Genomic DNA, 22,941 nt, shown 5'->3' on the forward strand with positions numbered 1-22,941 from the left:
CAGTATATAACAGGGCCGTGTCTTGGCAAATACATTACGGCCGTAGACAAAAGAAATCCGTATCGCGGCTTCACATAACCTTATTATCTGGTTGTTTTTTTGATTGATTATAAAATATTTTCAATAAATAATATGTAATGAACAAGCCCGTTCTGCGCAGAATACAAAAACATCTGTGCAACTTTCGAAAAATTTTTCTCGAAATTGGTACATGCTGCCGAATTTCGACAAGTATACCTTTTTTTTTTTTGTTTTGTTTTAAGTTTACAGAATCGTTTAGAAATGTAATAAATTTTGACTTCTAACATTTTTCTTTCATTGTACTCCTCCACAATTGATGTTTACTCGTGTACAAATTTTGACATTTTTATTTTTAGCTGATTTAAAGATAATTAAGGAAGACCATTTGGAAAATAACATATGCAACACACTGTATCTCAAACACAGAGCGTCTAAGAAGAAAACGTTACATGAACTATCCCCATTATTTTCCCATGAGGAACTTGCACACACGTTTTTTTGAAACATGAACGGGACACCCTGTATACTCGATAACACGGCCACACAAAAAAGTTGTATGTATTTTTCATATGACATATGTTATCCGTCCTATGTTTGCCTCCTGATCACGAATCCGGTGTCAGAATTGAGCTATCACATCACAGGAATTTCCTAGCTTCAAAGAAAACAGGTCAAAAATAGAAAAAATTCACGAAAAAATGCTAGGAAATATACAAAAAAAATTTTTTCTATATTCAAATGTTCATTTATGTCAATTTTTCAAAATTCAAGATGGCGGATCCAAGATGGCCGACCAAATTTACAGAAACTAACAGATTCGCGCCAAATTTGGTATACGGGGGTTTTCGGGGACACTGATCACGAATCCGAATCAGATTTACAAAATTCGTTTTTTATTAATTTAATCAGTTACCTATTTACTTTAAGAAGGTGAAAACATGATTGGGTACTCATGTTATAAAGTAAACAAAAATATTACAAAATGAATTTCGCAATTCTTAAATGAACATTTGAATATAAAAGTGCTATCTCTTTCTAGCAACATGCAATAGCGTGCTGCTAGAGAGAGATAGCATTTACCCTCCTATACCTCTATCTCTCTCTAAACCTCCGTTACACTCGCGGCCACTGAGACGTTGCTTCCACTAGTATATGCTTTAAGGGATCCACTGCTCTTGATTTCGTTTCACGAATTTGGACTTTCGTCGGCACCTTGCCACGTAAGAGTCATTCCACACGACGGAAGTTCCATGGTACGCGTGCCATGGCTCGAGTCGTTTAAAATTTGAGCGAATACGCCTATCTATATTTTTTTATTCATGTGACCGAATAGTGGAAATAATTCTCTTTATTTACATTTTTGTACTAGTTCCCAGTCTTAAAACAAGATTTTTAAAATTGATTTCGTACATTTATTGAAAATTTTTACACATTTGATATAAAATAATAATTTGTAAAACAAATTTGAAAGTGACAAAGATAATAAAGTTGATCTAATTATAATTGAAAATATAAATAAACAGACATTATTTTCACTATTCGGTCACATGAATAAAAAAATATAGATAAGCGCATTCGCTTAAATTTCACACGATCTGTGCCATAGCACGCGTACCCTGAAACAGGCCATGGAACGGCTTTCGTATGAAATTATTCTAGAGAACTGAGATTCGAAACAAATCTTTAAGAAGGAACCAGTTCACCCGGCTCAGTACAAAGAGCCAGCTCAGTGAGCCGATCAGTTCCCCCATCTCTACATGCAAATATGTAGTATTCGGCTTTTTCTTATCTATAGTATTCCGTGTTCCGTATTGTGGCACAATGGTGGGGTGGCACCGTTATGCATTACAATTAAGGTTATGTTATCTTGTGGAATATGGACATCCTATTTTGAAGAGTTTATTTATGCCAAAGAAGAATAATTAAGCAGTGAATAATTTTTAAGCGATGGCTAATACAAATACCGACCTTACAGAAGAAGATGCAGCAGATTTACAGTTTCCAAAGGGTAAGTTTTTAAAGAAAATTAATCAACTAGCTTAGTTTGTTAAAATTTCAGTGGATGACCTCTCATCAACCACAATGTTGTCTAATTTTTGTAGCAATAAATATGTGGAAAACAGTGAAACAACAAATTACTGCGCTAATTGTTTTAGTGAATTAGTGTATCCATATATATTATGTGAAAAGTGTGATATTAATATTTGTTGCACATGTTTCTCTAACGGTGCTGAATTTCTGAAGCATAAAAATGATCATGATTACAGAGTTTTGAATACTAAGTTCATACTTTTTGATAATTCTGACTGGACGGCCGATGAAGAACTCACATTACTCGAATCACTTGTCGCTTATGGTAATTGGAATTTAGTAGCTCAAGAATTACCAAAAAGAAATGTAAATGAAATTATAGACCATTATGATTACTTTTATTTACAGAGAAATGGATCTCAGTTTTTACCTGAAATAAAATCACCTGCCGCTGCAACATTTCCTCAGATAGTGGTGCCTTTTAGATTTCGATTAAGTGATAGTGAAGATCCTCCTCGATATGCGCCAAACACTGTTGGATACCAATCACTAGCTGGTTATAACCCAGCACGATCAGAATTTGAAAATGAATATGACAAAAATGCAGAAGATATACTTTCAAAAGCCGAAATGGTGGACAGAAATGATCCCCATTATGAATTTTTGACAAAACTTCAGTGTTCATTGGTAGAAAGTTATAATAGAAGATTAAGGGAAAGGCAACGGTGGAAAAATGTTATTAGTAGACATGGTTTGTTATTACTGAGGAAAACTATGTCATGGTTACATAGATACGATTTAACTCTCACGAGACCGGTGTATGAAAAGTTACTGAGATTTATGCAATTATGTGAACCTGTAAGATTCGATTCATTAATGGAAGGACTGCATAGAGTTGGAGAACTTAAACTGCAAATTTCAAGGTAGGGCACCTTTTCAATATTGCATGTAAAACTTAAAATAATTAATTAAAATTTTCTTTTTGCTATAGTATGTATTTATTGTTGCATCACTGAAAGTAAAGGCCCATTAAAAATCTAAGAATTGTTTTCTCTTTAATAATTTTTTCATTAAACTGCAAAAATTAAGCTATCATTTCTACACAAAATTTTCATGTTCTGCGAATTTTTCATTTCCTTAAATTAGTGAAAAAATTTTATATTCTAAAGCAGATGTAAACATATTTTTGGAAACTTTCTGTAATATGGTGAACAACTATTTCTTCATCCTGAGTTCAATCCTGCCTATTTTTACTAAATGTTGAATGGTTACTAATAAAACTTACATTTTTTAACGTTCATAGTCACCCATAGTCATTTGTTAGTACTTACCCAATAGAGAGTTATTTTTTGATTAATTTTAGGTCAATCACATTATTATCATAGTGCCAAAAGTCGTCTGTTGGCATTTTATCATGGTAAACTTATCCTTATGTTTTTATGTAATTGAATTACTGAATTGAATTTTGATATATGGTAAATTAAATATGATAGGTCGAGCGATAATGTTTCTTCGCTTTAGAAGGTGAACATATTTTTAATTTTTATAGGAATTTTGTAACAAACCTTTTTTTAGATAAACCTCTTTCTTTTAGTAATAACCCATGAAAAATGTTATCTGTATATATAGCATATCCTGATTTATAGTTACTTATACAGGGTGTCCTGAAATTCATGCAACAAAATTTGATCACAGATTCTTAAGACATATTTAGGGGACCCGTATATTTTATTTTTGCCAAATGGCCCCCCTCTTTCGGAGTTACAGCCCCCTTAAATCCACCCCTAAGAATAATCTTTTTTTTATATCTCAAAACCCTGTTGTACGAGAATAACTAAGTTTGGTACACAGGGGTTTTATGACATGCGGAATCTGATGGTGCTATGTTTTTTTGGCGGGGAACCCCCTTAAAACAATTTTTCGTGGGCCCCCTTGTCTTTGGAGCCAAAAAAATTTGGTCGCAAATTTAAATTTCTTAAAAATTATCAGTCCACTAGAAAGCCATTAAATTTAGAAACTTTTTTTTTTTTTATACTTTTTTCGTAAAACGCAATGATTTCGAGAAAAATGTCAAAATGTGATCGAATGCATATCGTGATTCGCCATTTTCCTCAAAAACATTGCTTTTACGAAACAAATATCAAGTGACAAAAAAGTTTCTAAATTCGCAATGGCTTCCCAGCTAATTAATAATTAAAAAAAAAAATCAAATTTGCGACGAAAGATAAGGGGGCCCCCGAAAAAGTGTCATAAGGGCGTTTCTCGCCAAAAAGCGGAGCACTGTGAGATTCCACATGTCATAAAACCCCTACATAAGTACCAAATTTAGTGATTCTCGTATAACATGGTTTTGAGATATAAAAAAGACTTCTTAGCGGCAGATTTCAGAGGGCTGTAACTCCGAAAGAGGAGGCCAGTTGGCAAAAAGAAAAAATACGGGTCCCCTAAATTTGTCTTAAGAATCTGCGACCAAATTTTTTGCATGAATTTCGGGACACCGTGTACAGGCCCATTAACTTAATAGTAAAAAAAAAAAAAACAGGAAAAACTAATGAAGTTTAAATATTTGTACCAGGGGAAAACTGCTGGCTAAAAATGCACATACACATTGTACATAAATAATTATTTCAATAGTTAAATATTACTGAAATATTACTTGAAAGTTATTCAAGCTTGTACACCAAGTTACTCCCCAAGTTTCCCCTTCATATTTTTAAGTAATTCATTATTTTATTACTGAATATTGCATATTTGGAAACTATAATTATATCAAAATTGCCAGGTCATATAGGTACCTTTCTGAAATTTGCCTTTCAACATTAATTCCGAAAAAATTAGACCATTAGAAAATACAATAGGGAAATAATTGAAATAAATTAAAATTTATAAGGAATTATAAAATTTTTATATTAAATTTAAAAATTAATAGATTGTGGGGTATGTAAAATAAGTAATATTGTATTATTAGTTTTCAATTAAAATTAACATAAAATGAAATGTTCCTAGTTTTGCAATTTTGAAGAAGGGGGTTCTTATAGCTGTTTTACATTGACAATTTATTGATCAATTAATTCATGAAGTCGCTTAATCAAGAAATTGGACAAGTGTAATGTACCAAATCTGCTATCAAATAACTTCATGAATTTATTCATCAAAAGTTCTTGACAAATTGGAGCATGTTCTAATTTTTGTCAATTTCTTCGTGAAGTTCAGAAGTACCAACCCAACAGATTTCCAGCCTCGGATCAGTAATGAGGTTATGTTATTGGAATATGTAAATAATTGTGTGGTGTCGTACTAGTTTTGCATTGTTTTTACTGATTTGTTACTTACAAAAACTAATATTGATATAATATGTGTCAGAACGGTATCGCTGTTGTATCACTACAATTATGAGTGGAAAAGTGACATTTTTGAAATTTATTTGCTTTGATTCATTGGTAGAACTGATTCATACGTCAAAAAACTTGACAAAGTCTGTAGCAGTGTAAAACCACACTGTTTACCAATAAATTCATGAATTAATTCATGAAGAACTTCGTCAATTTATTGATGAATAAATTGTCAATGTAAAACAGCTATTAGGAATTATTTAATAAAAAGTTTTCGAAATTCACTTGATTTTTATATAATATAGGTATTAATGGTCTGTGCACCTATAAATAATGACACCTTGTACGAAAACTACAGAATAACACAAATAGGTTTTTCATTCATTTGGCATTTGTTTGTCATAAAATAATTTTGGAATTTATAGGCAAAAATATCTTTTTTCTCTAATTGTTGACAGCTGATTTAAGAGAATTTGATATGTAGGTATAATACAAATAAATATGACAAATGTCGAAAGTAAAACTTTTCAAAACATATCCACTGGTAGTTCTTCTTGCATATTTTGCTGTTAGTCATGTTATTCTTATACCAACCTTCAGAGAGCACTTTCTAAAGCCAAGTGAAGATGAGAAAATTTTAAAGAGGAAAACCAAAAGTGATCCATTTTAATCGCTTATTTTTTTGTGTTCGGTAGAAGATATATGTAATATGCATTATATTTTTAGACTAATACAACTCAGGAAAAAAGGTATAACAACATTAGCAGAAGGAAAACTATATTTAAAACTTAATCAAATTCGTGAAGAAAACCGAAAGGCACTGAAAATTTTTAGATCTAATGTTCATTTTAACTGGAGGCATTGCAAAAATGCAAACATTGTTATGCCAAAAGTAAATCGAAGGTCGACCTTTGCACCACTGGAAATTATTGGAATGCCTGGATATGAAAAACTTACAGACAAGGAAGCAGATTTGTGTAGAAATATAAGATTGGTTCCTATCACATATTTGGAACTTAAGGAAGTTCTGATAGCTGAATATAAGAAGATGGGTCATGTAAAACTGCAAACGGCTAGGAGGCTATTGAAAATCGATGTGAATAAAACAAGAAAACTGTATGACTTTTTAATAGAGGAAGGATATATTACTAAACCAAAATAAATTAGAAAATGTATCTGTGATATATATTAGTGATATATATTTTTCCAAGTGAAAATTTGTGTGCTGTTTGTAAAATAGTAACATTTTTGAAAACCAATAGAAAATATACCTACTTATTTGTTATTATTAAGATTAAGTTTTTTGAAAATGTTTGATTATTTTATTAATTTATGGAATATTAACATATTTTTTTTGTCTCATAAAAATTACAATTTATTTTCAAATTATGGTATTAAACTTAATTTGAAAGTTTTTAATACTGTAAATTTAACTTTTACTTTTTCCATAAACTTTATGTATTCCCTTTTTATTACCTGTACCTACCTATATTAATTGAGAATAAAAATATGTAAATAAATCTTGTTGTTCCAGTCTTCCATTCTTATGATTTTTACATTACATATAAAATTCATGTACAAAAAAGCAAAATTTAGACATTTCTATCAAAATTGACTGCAGTTATAAAAATTAGAAACAGAATACAGGGTGTCCGGAAATTCATGCAACACAATTTGGTCATAGATTCTTAAGACAAATTTAGGAGACTATTTTTTCTTTTTGCCAACTGGCTCCCTCTTTCGGAGTTACAGCCCCCTGAAATCTGCCCCTAAGAAGTCTTTTTTATATCTCAAAACCATGTTGTACGAGAATCACTAAATTTGGTACACAGGGGTTTTATGACATGTGGAATCTCACAGTGGTACGCTTTTTGGCAGGAAACCCCCTTAAAACACTTTCCTGGGCCCCCTTGCCTTTAGAACCAGAAAAATATGGTAGCAAATTTGATTTTTTTTATATTATTAGCTAGAAAGCCATTGAATTTAGAAACTTTTTTGTCTCTTGATATTTGTTTTGTAAAACGCATTGTTTTTGAGGAAAATGGCGAATCACAATATGCATTCGATCACATTTTGACATTTTTCTCGAAAACATTGCGTTTTACGAAAAAAGTATAAAGAAACAAAAAGTTTCTAAATTTAATGGCTCTCTAGTTGACCGATAATTTTTAAGAAATTTAAATAAGCGGACAAATTTTTTTGGCTCCAAAGACAAGGGGACCCACGAAAAATTGTCTTAAGAGGGTTCCCCGCCAAAAACGTAGCACCATCAGATTCCACATGTCATAAAACCCCTGTGTACCAAATTTAGTGATTCTCGTACAACAGGGTTCTGAGATATAAAAAAAAATATTACTCTTAGAGACGGACTTCAGGGGGCTGTAACTCCGAAAGAGGGGGCCACTTGGCAAAAATTTAAAATACGGGTCCCCTAAATTTGTCTTAAGAATTTGTGACCAAATTTTGTTGCATGAATTTCGGGACACCTTGTGTAGGATGTAAAATAAATATGTGAATAAATTATGTTGATTCCTTGATAAAAATTGTGTCTTTTATGTGAAAAATATCTCTATTCACTCCCTGCGGGTTTATTTATCACCCTTCAAGCGGGGAGAGAAAAATTTAGCTTTTATATTTTCCCTTGAATATGGAAAAGTTACAAGAATTAAAATGCATACAATTTCGAACCAGCATTTACTAGATAATTTCTTGATATTCTGCTTGGGTTGTACACTGAGAGAAATTCTTTGCTACGGTTAGTAAAAATCCATTAACCGTGGCAAAATATCTACATTAAATAGGCGTCAAGTGAGTTACCACAAGAAAAACTGCTTTGCTGGAAGGAACTCACTTGCAGTAAGTAGACAGTTTTGCTATAATCTCTTTGCTACCTCAAGTTAGTCAACTCATTAACCCCAAGCGATTCAACTCATTAACCCCAAACGACTCAACTCATTAACTCCCAAGCGAGTCGTCATTAATCCCAAGCGAGTCAACTCATTAACCCCAAGCGAGTCAACTCATTAACCCCAAGTGAGTAAACTCATTAGCTCCAAGTGAGTCAACTCCGTATTTACTATTTTTCGGTGTTATTGGCTCTCCTCACTCTTCGTGCACCATGCAAATGCAACTAAAAATGTTGTATATATCTTCAAACAAGCATAAATAATCTTGAAATCCCCATTCAAAAAGTTAGCGTTTGTATTCCGCCTGCATTGTGTGCATGTAATCACGCATGCATATAAGTACTATTGCATACCTACGCAAATACCCAAATTGAAAACTTTCTGGTGGTTGTTAGACAACTGAAAACTGACTCAATACTCGATCACAAAACATCTATTTATTATAAAGGACCCAACGACTAAGGATTAAGGAACATATATCCCGTGTTACGTGTTACAGCAAAATGGCAAAACTTCTAACTTCTCTATGGGCGAAACCATGGTAAGGCACGTGTAATCTCACATGCGCACTGAGCGAATTCAGGTTTATTCTGGATATTCTAAAAAAGTACATTCACTTACCCGAGCAAAGCAACTCACTTAGGACAGATAGACAGTCGACTAAAATAAAATTCCAATTGAACTATCATATAGCCACATTACTTTTTTTTGTTGTGGTAGCAAACACTTTTCAGCAAAACGTACTTACTTGTGGCAACATGAATTTCTTTCAGTGTAAGGGGTAGGAGCGAGAGGAGATACACAACTAAAAAATATGTAATATGTACCAGTAATGCACATTAACACTGGATTTTATGCAATACTTATGCAATGCTGGTAATACTTATGATCACATAATGTAATTCAAATATTTTAAGATAATGCAACATAATGCATTGTAATACTAACTTAATACTATGTAATAAAAGTAATTATAATATCGTACAGACTGTAGGTACTACAAATCTTAAAGACTGATTGATGTTCGTGTTTGTGGGCTAAATATTAAGGAACTTGTTGCAACGGTTGCCCCTCTATTTTTTAGTACAATTTGTCATACAATAGTGAATTGCATTGTGTGTAGGCCTTTACAGGTATGGGTCATTTTACATATTTACTTAATATATGAATGAAATAGATACTTTATAAGTCTAAATGTTTGGAGAAAAAACAAATTAATTTATAAAAGTACATTAATAAAATAGACTAAGGAATAAGAAAAAAAACATATTAGCATGGAAAAAGTCTTGGAGACTCGTACATGAGATAATTTTGGTTTTGAAAAAATAGTGGTTGATCCCTTATTCCAGAACACAAATGTAACGTACCATGCACAATTATCACCTATATAGGGAATTATTTCACAATAAGTGAGTCAATAAGTCAAAATATATCAAGTTGTTTTTAATTAAAAAAATTGCCAGCATGTGCGTATGTAAAATGTTTGTTCATGACAAATTTTTATATTTAATTTATTTAGTTTTATGTTTAAATTACACTGGATTTGGTTACTAAATATGTCACACTTTTCTCTAATTAATAGAAGATGCTGAAAAGATGGGTAAATAATTTTCAATATTATTTCTTTAGAGTTTGAGAATGCCGAAACTCTTCTGATATCTGAAGTACACATGCTTCTGGAACATAGGAAGGCCCAAAACGAATCAGCAGAAGACGAACAGGAATTCTCTGATGTTTTTATGAAAACTTTAACCTACACTGATAGATTTAGAAAATTTAAAAACAAGGAAACAATATCTGCTGTTAGAAAGTAAGTACAATTCTTTTCAATTTAGGTATCTTTTTAGACAGTCTTTTGCGATGCAGTTTTAAATTTTACTTAAACAAATTTTTGCATGGTTAATACAGAATATACTTCCTTGGGTAATAATAAGTCGATTTAGATCAAATAATTATCCTAGTATAACTTTACTTCCTTAAAAAGTTATTGGCCATCGAAATATTTTTTTTATTTTGTTGAAGATAATCAAGATAAAAATCACTTTTAAAGGCATTTAATTGAAACTCCGTAAAGGGTGGTTTTTGGTATAACCGAATGTGACTGGGATCTTATTTTTTAACTAAAACATAGAGGATTGGTGATCTAAGAATACATTCACAGTTTCTTGTTTATTTTCTTTAAAATATACATACTTGTTGCACATCGCCAAAATAATGTAAGAAAAACTGATTTGGGGGTATTTTAATTTACATAAACTTCACTTCTCTGTGAAAAGTTAGTTAAAGCAGTTTACTTCCATTCAAAGCTGACAGTTTAAAGTAAATATATGGGTGATTCAAAAAACACGGCAGTGTTTAGTAACCTCTGTTTTAGGAAGAAAATAGCTCAAACCTCCAAATTTCATTGAAATATATTAAAAGTGATCGAGTTATGTTTAAAAACTGAAATAAAAAATGTTTTTTGGAGGCTGATAACTTTTTAAAGAAGCAAAATTGTAACAATGCAACTTGATCTAATGATCTAAATCATTTTACAGAAGCTACCCTTGAAGTATGGACCATTCACTTGCTGACACTGTATATACTGTACGTGTATTTAACAGATTTTATTTAACAAAATTATGAAAGCGTACATTAATCAGTTTGAAGATGTTACCCAAATCGTAAGATTTTCAGTTGTTTTATTTTACGCAATCTTTGTTCATTTCATTTTTATGTGATTTTTTCTCTTCTTTTTGAAGTTTTTCTTTGTATTCAATTTTTTATGATAATATTTTACATATTTATTATGGTATATTATTTCAAAAATTTACTTGAGTCATGAGAAACTTACTTTTGTGATTTCTTTATTATACTTAATAGTTCTTATACGGTTTCTTTATTTTACATGGAATTTTTGCACGATTTCGTTCTGCAGGTTTTCATTTTGCATGGTCTTTTTTATGTATTCTATGCACTACTCTTTGTTTTACTGTACCTTTTTATAGTTTTTTATGTTTTTCCATGGTTTAATTTTTTATGCAATTTTTTGCACAGGTTTATTTTCTTACACAAACTTTTTGGCAGAGTTTCTTTTTTCACAGTGTCTTTTTACGATATGCATCTACTGTGTAAAAAGAGGTCAATATGTATTTTATGTTTAATTGAATTTGTAATATGATATTTAAAAAGTTTACATAAATAAAGGGAAATATCGATATTATACTATATTAGGTATATAAACTAAATTGACTGTATTAAAATTGTTCTCATATGTTTGAAGCAACCAAAAGTAATTTCTTATTACATGCAACGACTGTATCAGTCTAACACGTATTGTTAATTTATTCGATTATAAAGTTTAACTTGTTTCAGTTTGTTAATGCAAAAGAAACTTCACAAATTTGAGTTGGCAGCAATTGCTAATTTATGTCCAGAAACGACCGAGGAAGCCAAATCTCTTATACCAAGTTTAGAGGGTCGATTTGAGGATGAAGAATTACAGGCTGTTTTAGATGACATACAAACTAAAAGAAGTATACAGTATTAAAATGATTAATTGCATTTTTATACATCTCTTTAAATTAATTTTTTAATAACTATTACTCCTCTGTTAGGTACGAAACTTTATGTGTTTGAAAATAATAAATTCGGTTTTGTAGAAAATTTATTATAAATTTTGTTGAGGTGGAAATAAATATGATATCAACTATTTGATAAACGTTTATTTTTCTTTTTATTATTTTTAATGAATAAGTTTATTGTCTACTGCCAGAATATTTTGTAAAAGTCTTGATTGGTTAATTAAAATTATTCATTAACAAAAAACTACGAAGTTAAAAATGCTCAGATTTTGTACAGGAAGTTACATTTGTAAAAATTTAAGATATTGTGTATTTCCATTTCGTTTTATGAGTAAGTACCTAACAAAATAAAAGTATTTTGAATGATTTTTAATTCAGTTCATCTCGGGACCAATAAACCATGAAATAAATGTCAAAAGGTACGTTAAAATGCTTCTTAAGGAAGATAGCAGGGCTCTTTGAAGATGGCCCTTTGATACCGTTTCTTTCTTTAATTGTTCAGATCACTGTTTATCTAGAAGAATCAAACTTAGGTTATGTATTAACTCTTATACAGATAGCCTTTTGATGTAAAAATATTTTAATTGTAACCATAGATGTCACATTGAGAAGGTCAACTGATGTTTTTAATTATATTTTTCTTAAGTTTATGTTAAGATTAAAGAAGTACTCTTGTCTTGAGTGGCTAAGTTGCAAGAAAAATCTATTTGAAATGTTTTTTTTTTCACGATGATTACAAAATTACAAATTCTTTGCTAATATTTAGTAGTTGGCTTTAGAAAACATATAAAACAAAATTCTATAAAAATTTTGAAATTTTATATTAAATAACAAACTTTAATTTATGAAAGATGCTCTGCATGGAGGCCATTACATTCAATGCATAATCATGTGTTCCTGTAATGATTATCGAATCCTTACCTATGAAGATTCCTCTATTGTTCGTAAACTCATTACAGACGTGTTAAATTCTTAACCAAAATTAGTTGTTGTAATCATTGAAACTAATGATTTTAGGTATCAACACAAAAATCGCAAGGATTTAAATCCGGAGACCTTGCTGGCCAAATAACTGGACCCCCTCTTCCGATCTACTACTGTCCGTAAGTAACATTTAAAAATTCATGAACAGTTGTCCTGAAGTGAGCTGGACAATCCTCATGTATAAACTATTCCATCCAAACATTTATGTTAAATCTATCCTGATGTTTCGTCTCCTTTATGGTATGGGGTTTGTAACCAACATAGGAATATTGATGAGCATTATGCTTATGCATATTAAAAATTCCATCCTCTGTGAAAGTGCCTTCATTGCAGAATAAAATATTGGAAAAAAAATTGGGTGTCCAATTTTAAGTTCCGCAACCAATGACAAAATTCAACACGAGCAGGAAAATTGGCTACTTTCAATACTTGAACTTTTCTAAAATGAAAAGGATATAGGTTTTCCTTTTGCAAAATGTGTCCTACAGTACCTAGTTTTTTAAATATTCGGATACATTGCAACCAGCCTTCTAACATTAATTTTGGAATTTTCAACTTCCAGCAATGCCTTATATGTCTTCCTTGTGTTCTTCACTTATATCAGCATGTCTTCCCATGTCATGTTTTTTAGGAAACACTAATCCAGTTTCTCTTAATCTTTATTGCAGGGCATAAAAGTGCTATGTCTTCAATTTGGAAATTTTTGGGTATATCGACATGCTGCTGTTCGAGAGTTGCATTACATTTCCCCATACACTAAATGCATATCGGCATATGTAATTAGCAAATGACAATATTATTGAGAACTGAGAGTAAAAGAGTTTGATTAGAAGCTTTCTAAATCTGACATTCCCAGCATAGTTATTAGTTGCTATGTTATCTGTTTTCCAGAGTCTGCTACTAAATATTAGCTAAGAAACTTTGTAATTATCGTTCAAAAAAAAGGAACAAATATTTCAAACAGACTTTTCTCGCATACGGTACCCTAACCACTCAAGACAGGTGCACCTCTTTAATAAAAAAAAGTTTTAAATTAAACCAGGCTCTCATATTTATTTTTGAATATTCAATTTTTGTCAAACAAAAAAGTTGTAGCAAAAAATTACTCCTCCAAGGGGCAGCAATTTTTGAAAAATTGTTGAGAAGTTGCATATGCATTAGTAGAAAATTTCGTGTAAAATTTGATTATTTATGCCTTCATTGGTTTTCAAATTACAACTGCTATTCCATATTTTTTTGGAAACAGAGGCTGTATCTCCTAAGGGGTGAACACTTTACTAAGGACATTTTTATGCAAAACATGTTCTTTCTAGCTGTAGATTCACCGATACCATTTGTGAAAACTACTTTTGAAAACACCCTGTACACAAACATATTACCGTATACAGATAAATTTTAAATTCTATAACGTAATATACTTTTCAATTTCTCTTTTCACCTTTAAATTGAGTTATAAGGATATAATTTTTAATCTTTATTGTTCAGGAAGATAACAGTAAATTCTGGAAGACAGATAAACACAGTTCTGTTGTCTTGTTTTTTTTTGACTAGTATACTTGTTTTTTTAAAATTACCTCAATTTCTGTCTTGTGGAGTATTGATCAACAAATTTTAATGCTGTGCTATGCCTGTATAAATAAATTATTATACCATACAGAGACAGTTGTGTAATAGGTAGGTACCTATCTAAAATTCCAGCCTCAACGTAATTATTGTTATCTGATGGGTAAGTATCTAGATACCTTATTTACATTATTTACGTTTTTGTAAAATTTCTAACTGTTATACTGTGTACAGTCCCATCCCAAAATAGTTTATTGAACATATGTGTATATTTTCGGTTGGGAGTGTAAGAGTATCAAAGTTCGGTAATTTATTTTATTTTACTCTTAATTGTTTATGACTAAAACAATCAAAGAGTCTGCTAATATAATTCTCTACCATATTTTGCAGATTGTTCCAGTTAACTAACGAGTAAAATATTGCAGTGTCATCCGCTGAGTTGAGTAATGCATAACTATACATACCTACTTGATAACTAAAAATATTATAGGTCCGATGACGGTACCCTGCTGCAGCATGCCATACTCTACTATTCTCGATGGACTGAATGTAGTATAGCATTACATACATTGAGATATTACCTATACTCGATGGCCAAAATTATAGATAGTGATTCATCGCTAGCTCTTGGACTAGTAAGGGGGATGAAGCGTGCCGGGAACGAAAATCCATTGGCGTGTCTGCGTAAAAGGCAACAAGATATAGAAAATATTGAAAAAACATAATAAAACATAACATCTAATATTTTTACGGTTTGCTATAACCGGCACTTTGATCAATTTTAATTACTACAGCATTTTAAAACGTCCCAGTTGTGTTTTTTTAATTTATAAATTTATTATAGCCATGGAATTAGACCCCTCGTCTACGCTTATGCTATGACGTTTCTCAGGTCGGGCAAATCAAGTCCGTTTACACCCACTAAAAAAGCATTTCCCTATTCCCTAACAAGTGCAAAAGACAGAGATAAAACATAGATCGACGTTCAGTGTAACTCAGTCTATACACGATTATAGATTCTACCGATGTGCATGGCGAGCGGCACAAAGATAAATAATATTGAACAGTATAGAAATCATTTTATATTTTATACGCATTATGGTAATAGTGTTTTTATATTATGTATTAGTCACTCTTTATAATTTCGGCCGCCGAGTATAATAGAGTAGAACGATTATAAGCTTTCTTAAAAATAAGTGAATACATATACTAGATGCAAAAATTTGTATATGGCTAGGTATAAGAGATATTAAAAGATATCTATATTTATCAAGACCATCTTTAGATACAAAATAAATACATATTAAATGAATTTAACAAAAATATTTTGTAGAAAATTTGAGTTTTTTGTTATAAAAACTGTTGAATGGAATGACTAAAATTTTCAAAATAGGCACTAATTTCTGAACAGTAGTATGGAATTCAACAATTATTTAGTTGTTAAAACCAAACCATACCATACCTAACATACTAAAAACAAACTGAATATTTTGAATTAAATTTTTTGACTCATTTGAAATCAAATCATTTAAGTTTTAGCTTCTACAGATTATGGAGACAACATATACAGAGTGTATAATTATAAATAGTTGATCTTATCACTTAAAAATCAATAATCTGTTAAGACACACAAAAAATCAATTCTTTTCCATATAACATGTACAGGGTGTCTTGACATTTTGCCTTAACCTTGAATAAATTTTGAAGCTGAATTTTTTGGGAAAAGTCAAAAATAATTTTTTATACATTTTTATTTTTGAAAAATTAAGTGTCCTGTCAAGAGCAAAAAATTTTAATTTTAAAGAACTAATTTTTTTTTAATCGCATAAAAAGATTACGTACCTATGGTATGGTGAAATTGGGAAAATCAAAGAGCGATTGCTTCCATATTTCTTTAAATAATAAATTCATACATGTTATTAGAAAAGGACACCTTACATAAATGTTAGACAATCATTGCCTGTTTATATGGTTCTTAATTAGTGTGTTTCTAATAATTTCTTGACACCCTGGTATGTGTTGACTCACTTAAACTATATTTCTTTGCATATGAACAGAAACAGATTTTTTTTTTTACAAAAAATAGGTACTCAAAACAAAAATAAAAAAAGATTTTCCTCAACTCCATCTGTGAACAGATTGTATATTTAAAAAACTACACTGCATTTTTTTAAATATGTATATTTCTCCTACCATGTTACAGATTGTTTACAAGTATGTAGCGGATAGGATATTGTCTACAATTATTATTTATTTGTTGCATTTCTAGTTAATTCTTTTATTTCATTGAGTTTTTCTCTGTCACAATAAGAAATAAGTTAAGTAAATAACCCTTTGAGCCAAAAGGGTCTGTCATAGAGTTGATTTTGTATATTTAGTTTTGGCTAATTAGGTAGGTAGTCGTGAAAATTTTTCTTCTTCCTCGGTATGGCATATTTCTGGTTAGGCAAAACTGAATGTATAAAACCAACCCTTCGACTGATCCTTCTGGTGTAGATTATTTGTTTAATTTTTTTTTCTTTTCAGTGTGACAGAAAAATTCAATAGATTATGGAGGATGTTTGAAGAGTAAACAAATCGAAGTGCAAAAAATCGATTGGCAGAAATATTTTTGGCAGAGAATATTTTTCTTTAAGAGGGCTCTATGGCAAATAGGCAACCAGCAATACATTTTTATAGATTTTATTACACAGTTTGTCTAAAAATGAATTAATGCATAAATAACAGACTTTCTCCCATTCTAAAGCAGATTTTCTATAAAATGGGGTTAGTTTGAAACTGAAATTACTTTTTGGTGTGCCTTTTGTCCAAAAGTAGCAAATTACAAATTTCTTTCCAACAAAAAGTAATTTGAATTTCAAACTAACTACCTTTTATAGAAAATCTGCGTTAGAATGGGAGAAAGTTTGTTATTTGTGCATTAATTTATATTTAGACAAACTGTGTAATAAATTCTATAAAAATTACTGGTTGCCTATTTGCTATAGAGTCCTCTTAATATCAACTAACTTATCACAATAATATGAAGAAACATTTTTGGGATCGCTGACTCCAGCGATACTTCGGCTCGATCTGTTTACAAGTATTTACGCAAATCACTGTGTGTAATTTACTCATGCACAGTTTCCATTAACGGTTCCAATGATACCATTATGTCCATTAAGGCATTGTTACTATGTTAATGGGACATTGCAGTTATCTCAGACAAACTGCTTTTTCACAGACGAAAACACAGTTAAAAGAAAATTAACCTCGCCCATTTGTTCCTTAATAATTTTTTTCACTCCGCATATGTTTGTTCGTTTGTTTAGTTCAAATATTGCAAGCCCAATTTGAACCACTTCCTCTAAACTTACGAATTTTGCGTGTTTGTTCAGTTCATGGACATACTGATTCTAGATAGTACGTGTCTATTTATCATACTTTTGCTGATGACACTTCTATAGAGCAGATTCAACCCTTTTGTGGGTTTGGGGTTTACACAACATTATGGGTTTTATGAACTCCTTGGTTTATTTTTTAGTGCATTTTAATAAAAGCATGTTTTTAAAATATTTTTTTAATTTTTCATTTATTTGAAACTTAAACAATAAAAGACAGGTTTCCGTAATAAAAACTAATAGCAGAATTCTCGATAAATCAAAATTTAAATAGAAATTTTTCTTATGACTAGCTCAAACAAATTCGAAAACAATTTTTTTTCTAAAAAATCTTGTTAAATGAAGTCAATAGCAGAATGCGACTCCTAAAAAAGTTGTCACTTGCATAGGCGCCGACTTCTCGGGTGCTCCGGGGCTCAAGCACCCGACAAAGTATTTGTCGAGTGCGGAGCACCCTCAAGAATTATTATCAGTTTTGTTAGAATAGTATATTTCTGTGCTACCTACTTTTACGTCTACATAGTACATATATTTATATTTTCACTTGTTATTCCATAGAAGTCTATTTTTTGTTAAAATTAGGTATTAAGATTGTTAAATTCTTGAAATTTGTATCGAAACAACAAAATTTATTTATTTTGACAAGTTTAATTAATTTCGATATATTTTTTAAAGTTTTTCATAAAATCTAATTCGGAGAAATACGTATTTCAAATCTTTTACCTCATGCTATTTCAAATGACGACCCATTTCTCTTGCTTTTTAATGTTATATGGCAAAAAAATGCTTATAAGGCAACCAAGCACCCGACAAAAGTTTTAAAAGTCGGTGCCTATGGTCACTTGTATGTATAAAACAAATGTACGTTTTAGTAAAATTATTACTAAAACGAGATGGTGAAGGTTCAGTAAGAAATATAGGTACCTATCTACTAACCGTGGCTTTAGAGCAAAATATTTTGTATAGGTACCTAAAGTTAATAATGACATTAAGATTATCCATTACGAATGCGCAATATACACATTGGTTTTTGGAAAAATTAGAATAAGACCGTAACTTTATCTGAACAGTAGTATAATAGGGATTTACAAAGGAACAGTCAAATAAAATAACAGATTTTGTATAAATTTGTTGGCGGAAATGTAGGTAATTACTTAATTAGTCCATTTAATTTATTTGAATGGGTAGTCGTATTTGGAATTTCTGCAAATCAAACTGGTATTAATGGACGTACTTTTACAAATAAAACGGAACATGTGGCTTGAGCATGATCGAGCTTCCCTTGTTTATAGTGTTGATGTACATTTTAATCGTAATTGATGGATTGAACTAATACTAAAGAAAACACAACAAAAATTCCGTTCGTGAATATTTTATATTTTCCTGTATAAAAAAATATAAAATAACTATAAGATGATTGTTTGCACTTGCCTTTATACTAACAATTTTGAGCATATAGATGTATGTCATTTAGTCCGATACATGTGTCTGAGCGCAGGGTTAATTAAACAATTAACTAGGTAAGTATTTTTTATCTTAAAAACAGAAGCAACTAATTTTCTTATCTGTATCATTTTACAAGTAGGTATATGCTGTTGCAGTGTTGCACTACTTAATAGTGTTTTCTTCATTTTGATAGGATTAAGTAGGTACGTCTCTGTAAAGAAATTAAAAAATAATAGTCCATATTGTATCTCTAAAATTTCGTCTGTTTCGGAAGCACTGCTTCGAAATGGTTTTATTACTTGCACTGTGAAAAACAATCTTGTGTCATAAATATTTTGAATACTTAAATTGTAACGAGAACAGTAACTTATTACTTCGTAGTCTTCCATCTGAAGGAAAAAAACTGAACAAAAAAATTAGTGGACAGACTTCTCATATTTGGGTCGGAAAGTGTTAATATCTTCATGCCTATTTCGAGCAGCATGATGCTGTGAAATTTATAAATAAGCACTTAAAAAGTTATATTTCTTTAATATAAATATTATTCCAATCTAAAAATAAGAATTCAGTTTCAAGCATCAAATAAACTATTCTACACTTGAATCGAAAACAAACAACATTTGTCAAAGCAACGAATATTTTCTCTACCAGGTCATAAAAATGCGATATGAGTGAAATTGTCTATAACCGTAATCAAAGCCACCATTTATTATTGCAATTACTTTCCAAAAGTGTCTAAAATTATCAAAGAATTTTTAATTTTATTGTTTCTGATGAAATCAGATTTCATCAAATCCTTATTTTCCAATAATAATGATTTTAATAGGGTACTTAATAATAATAACAGTTACTGATCTCAGATATAAGTTCTTTTCATGTTAAGTTTAAATCTGTTCAAAAATATGTACGCCGCTATTCATAATTTTGTATCACTATTTTGTTCTTTCACTTATAATATAATTTGCAGAGACATTTTAGTTTCACCTACGTATTGTGTTGTAAAACTGTAGGTATAGCTTCCAATTAACACATGGGTAATCTTTTCAAACAAACTTCAGAATAGAAGTGTAACACTTGTTTATTTTTAAAGTATTGTAATAATACGAATCAATATATATTTTATTATGAAACGAAACTAGCGTGGTTGCTTTGAATCAAACCTCAGCTGTATACACGTAATGCGCCAGCCAAGTATTTATGTGCCCTTGGGATAATGTAATCATAGATAAGAACAAGTACAAATGTAATTTATGGGTATATACAAAAATGTAGTCCGGGACGCCGAAACTGAGAGAGGTTATTCTTTGTGACAGTGGTGCCTGGCCAGCGCCCGAATATGGTCGATTATTATATCTGGTGCTAGCTTGAATATATCTGTTTAATGATTTGTGAATTTGTGAGTAATATGCCATACCATACTATTTATGTTTTTGAAAACTCCAGGGCATGCCACGTGTTCCTAGTCTTAATGGCTGTGGTTCCTTCAAAGTGTGCCTTGTAAGTTTTACGGCTCTTACGTGCGCTTTGATTGACACATACTGGGTGGTGTTGAGGTAGGTAGCCTAATAATAATAGTATGACTCACACACCCGGTAGTTGGGATGCTAACTAGTTGACGTCCGGGGGAGCCTCGACTTATTTCAGGTGACACTAGCTAGTTGTTGAAGATGGAGTGATACATATTTGCTAATTAATATAATGGAAACATATGGGGATATACAAGGATATACCTTGAATCCTAAGGTTAGGGGGAGTGTAACCCCCCGGTGAGTTACCTATTTATTTGTTTTTATTGACAGAACAGTAACTTTGTTATTTGTTTCATATACCCTCTTAATTTCTGGCGAATGACCCGGCTGTTGTCGAGATAACTGCTTTGTGATGACCCATGTATAAAGGGTAACAATACCAACAATAATATCTATTTTACAGAAGTGACTTCTCTTGGTGTTACACAGTTACACAAAAAACATAAAATCAAGAGGATAAAGTGATGAAAACTATTTTGAACCGATATAGCTTTACTGGCATTAATTACAAAGCTTTGTAGAGCCGAATGTACGCCACAGTGGTTTCCAAACTTGTCCTCTGCCAAACAAAGAGTAAAATGATTTTGGACATTTACATAATAAATAGTAGGTAGGTAAATAGTGAGATCAAATTCAAAGAAATTGTTAAAATCTGTCTCACTCTGATACCTACTGATGGAGATCGTTTGGAAATATATAAATAAAAATAACACCCAATTTTAAAGTACTCATTTCTATATTTTTGTATTTGGACAAAAAAGAACTGAATTAATATATAAATATATTTTTAATAAATATAATGACGGAAAATATAAAATACAAACTGTGCTAGCATTAATAAATGTTAACACAACAACGTTAGTCAGGTTTAGTCATTTTTATGGAGGTCCAAAGTTAGGACGAGTGTGTTTAAAATAGGCCACGTACTATTATTAAAATAGTTTATAAATATTTATCTACCTCAATTTGCCAATATTTTAGTTTACAAAAATGTAAAATGATCACACTCTGATTGTAAGTGAAACATAACCAGAAATTGATTAACCCTAACAAAATATCTGCTTTAAATAGGCTCTAGAAAGATTACTCTACTGTCATAATAAAAAATATTTCCATAAAGAACCCTTTCTTATTACGGTAGCTATAGTACAAATTGTACCCTAGCAAAAGATTTAAGCGCGGTTGTTAGGTCATGCTGGGATAACGAGTTTTATGACAATATCAGCAAATCTATCTTTTTACTCCAAATGAGATTTAGATATTAATAAGTGATTTTTTTGCCATAACTATGTGCACTTAGAGGTTCAACTATTAAATTTTTCTTTAAACTTTTCCTTCATATTTAAAATTTACAAGTAAATAACTAGATATCACACACACAAAACGCACACACAAACAATGGCTGTGGACTCAATGGCTGTTGGACACAAAATATATAACTACTGGTATAACATTTTTACTTCAGCCTTACGTAAGTTATTTTTAACCGTTAATAGACAGCTACCTAGTGGAATAAGTTACCTACTTACTTTTAGTGGAAAATATGTTAAAAACATGTACCTATTCACCATTAGAAGATGCCTCTTATTCTAGTAAAGCATCTAAGAAGGAAAATAATGTTTATTAAGCTTGGCATATATTTTAACACTAATAAGAAAAATTTACGTTAAATATTGACAACAAAACGTTTTTATTAGTCGATTTCCTTCAGTGCATTCAACGGTATATTTCTAGAAATACAAAAAAGAAGGTTCCCAAAAGGGAAGAAATTGTTTTATTTTATTGTATGTTGTTCATTAAGAACCTTTAGATAAATATTTTTAATGGTCCTAATACTGAATTCCTCTCACCATCATCATCTGTGAAGTGATCCATGATCCATTTTCGAAGTCATTAAAGTAGCTAATAGTTTAGATTAAAGAAAAGTGTAAATAATGTTATGTTTATACAATTAGGTACCTTAACTGATGATTCGACATCAACTTGGTGGATAGAGAAAACAATAAGCAAACAAAACCTGATAAAAACTGTTCGAATTAGCTCCTCAAGTTGTTATGTCTACCACATGTTACTTTGATCTGTAGTCTCCAATAGTAACAGAGTGTGTTCCACTTTCAGCAGCATCCCTCTCTTGTTTCATTCAGCATGGAGTACTTGATAGGATCTACATCACTATTCTTAATTCT

General features: G+C 30.8%; 1 protein-coding gene across 4 annotated transcripts; it reads left to right on the forward strand.

Moving 5' to 3' along the window:
- The first annotated feature begins 1,843 nt into the window (after nt 1-1,843).
- Nucleotides 1,844-11,981, forward strand: LOC108903366 (DNA-directed RNA polymerase II 16 kDa polypeptide-like). 4 transcript variants are annotated; one of them, XM_018705515.1, is made up of 3 exons: nt 1,844-2,029; nt 9,920-10,100; nt 11,645-11,981. In XM_018705515.1, the coding sequence occupies exons 1-3, from the start codon at nt 1,969-1,971 to the stop codon at nt 11,817-11,819; spliced, it is 417 nt and encodes a 138-aa protein (XP_018561031.1). In that variant the 5' UTR covers nt 1,844-1,968; the 3' UTR covers nt 11,820-11,981. The 4 variants fall into 4 exon arrangements, with proteins under 4 accessions (XP_018561031.1, XP_018561029.1, XP_018561032.1 ...); XM_018705513.1 differs by lacking the exons at nt 9,920-10,100; nt 11,645-11,981 and adding exons at nt 2,081-2,975; nt 6,111-6,651; XM_018705516.1 differs by lacking the exons at nt 9,920-10,100; nt 11,645-11,981 and adding exons at nt 2,081-2,377; nt 2,461-2,588.
- Nucleotides 11,982-22,941: the final 10,960 nt, after the last annotated feature.

The sequence above is a fragment of the Anoplophora glabripennis genome, unplaced genomic scaffold (genome assembly GCF_000390285.2).
Source record: "Anoplophora glabripennis isolate ALB-LARVAE unplaced genomic scaffold, Agla_2.0 scaffold75, whole genome shotgun sequence".
Taxonomy (NCBI): domain Eukaryota; kingdom Metazoa; phylum Arthropoda; class Insecta; order Coleoptera; family Cerambycidae; genus Anoplophora; species Anoplophora glabripennis.

Coding starts and splice junctions, on each gene's coding strand:
- LOC108903366 (XM_018705513.1), top strand. CDS start 1,969: ATGGCTAATACAAATACCGACCTTACAGAAGAAGATGCAGCAGATTTA. Junction 2,030..2,080: donor AGATTTACAGTTTCCAAAGG/GTAAGTTTTTAA, acceptor TTAAAATTTCAG/TGGATGACCTCTCATCAACC. Junction 2,976..6,110: donor CTTAAACTGCAAATTTCAAG/GTAGGGCACCTT, acceptor TTATATTTTTAG/ACTAATACAACTCAGGAAAA.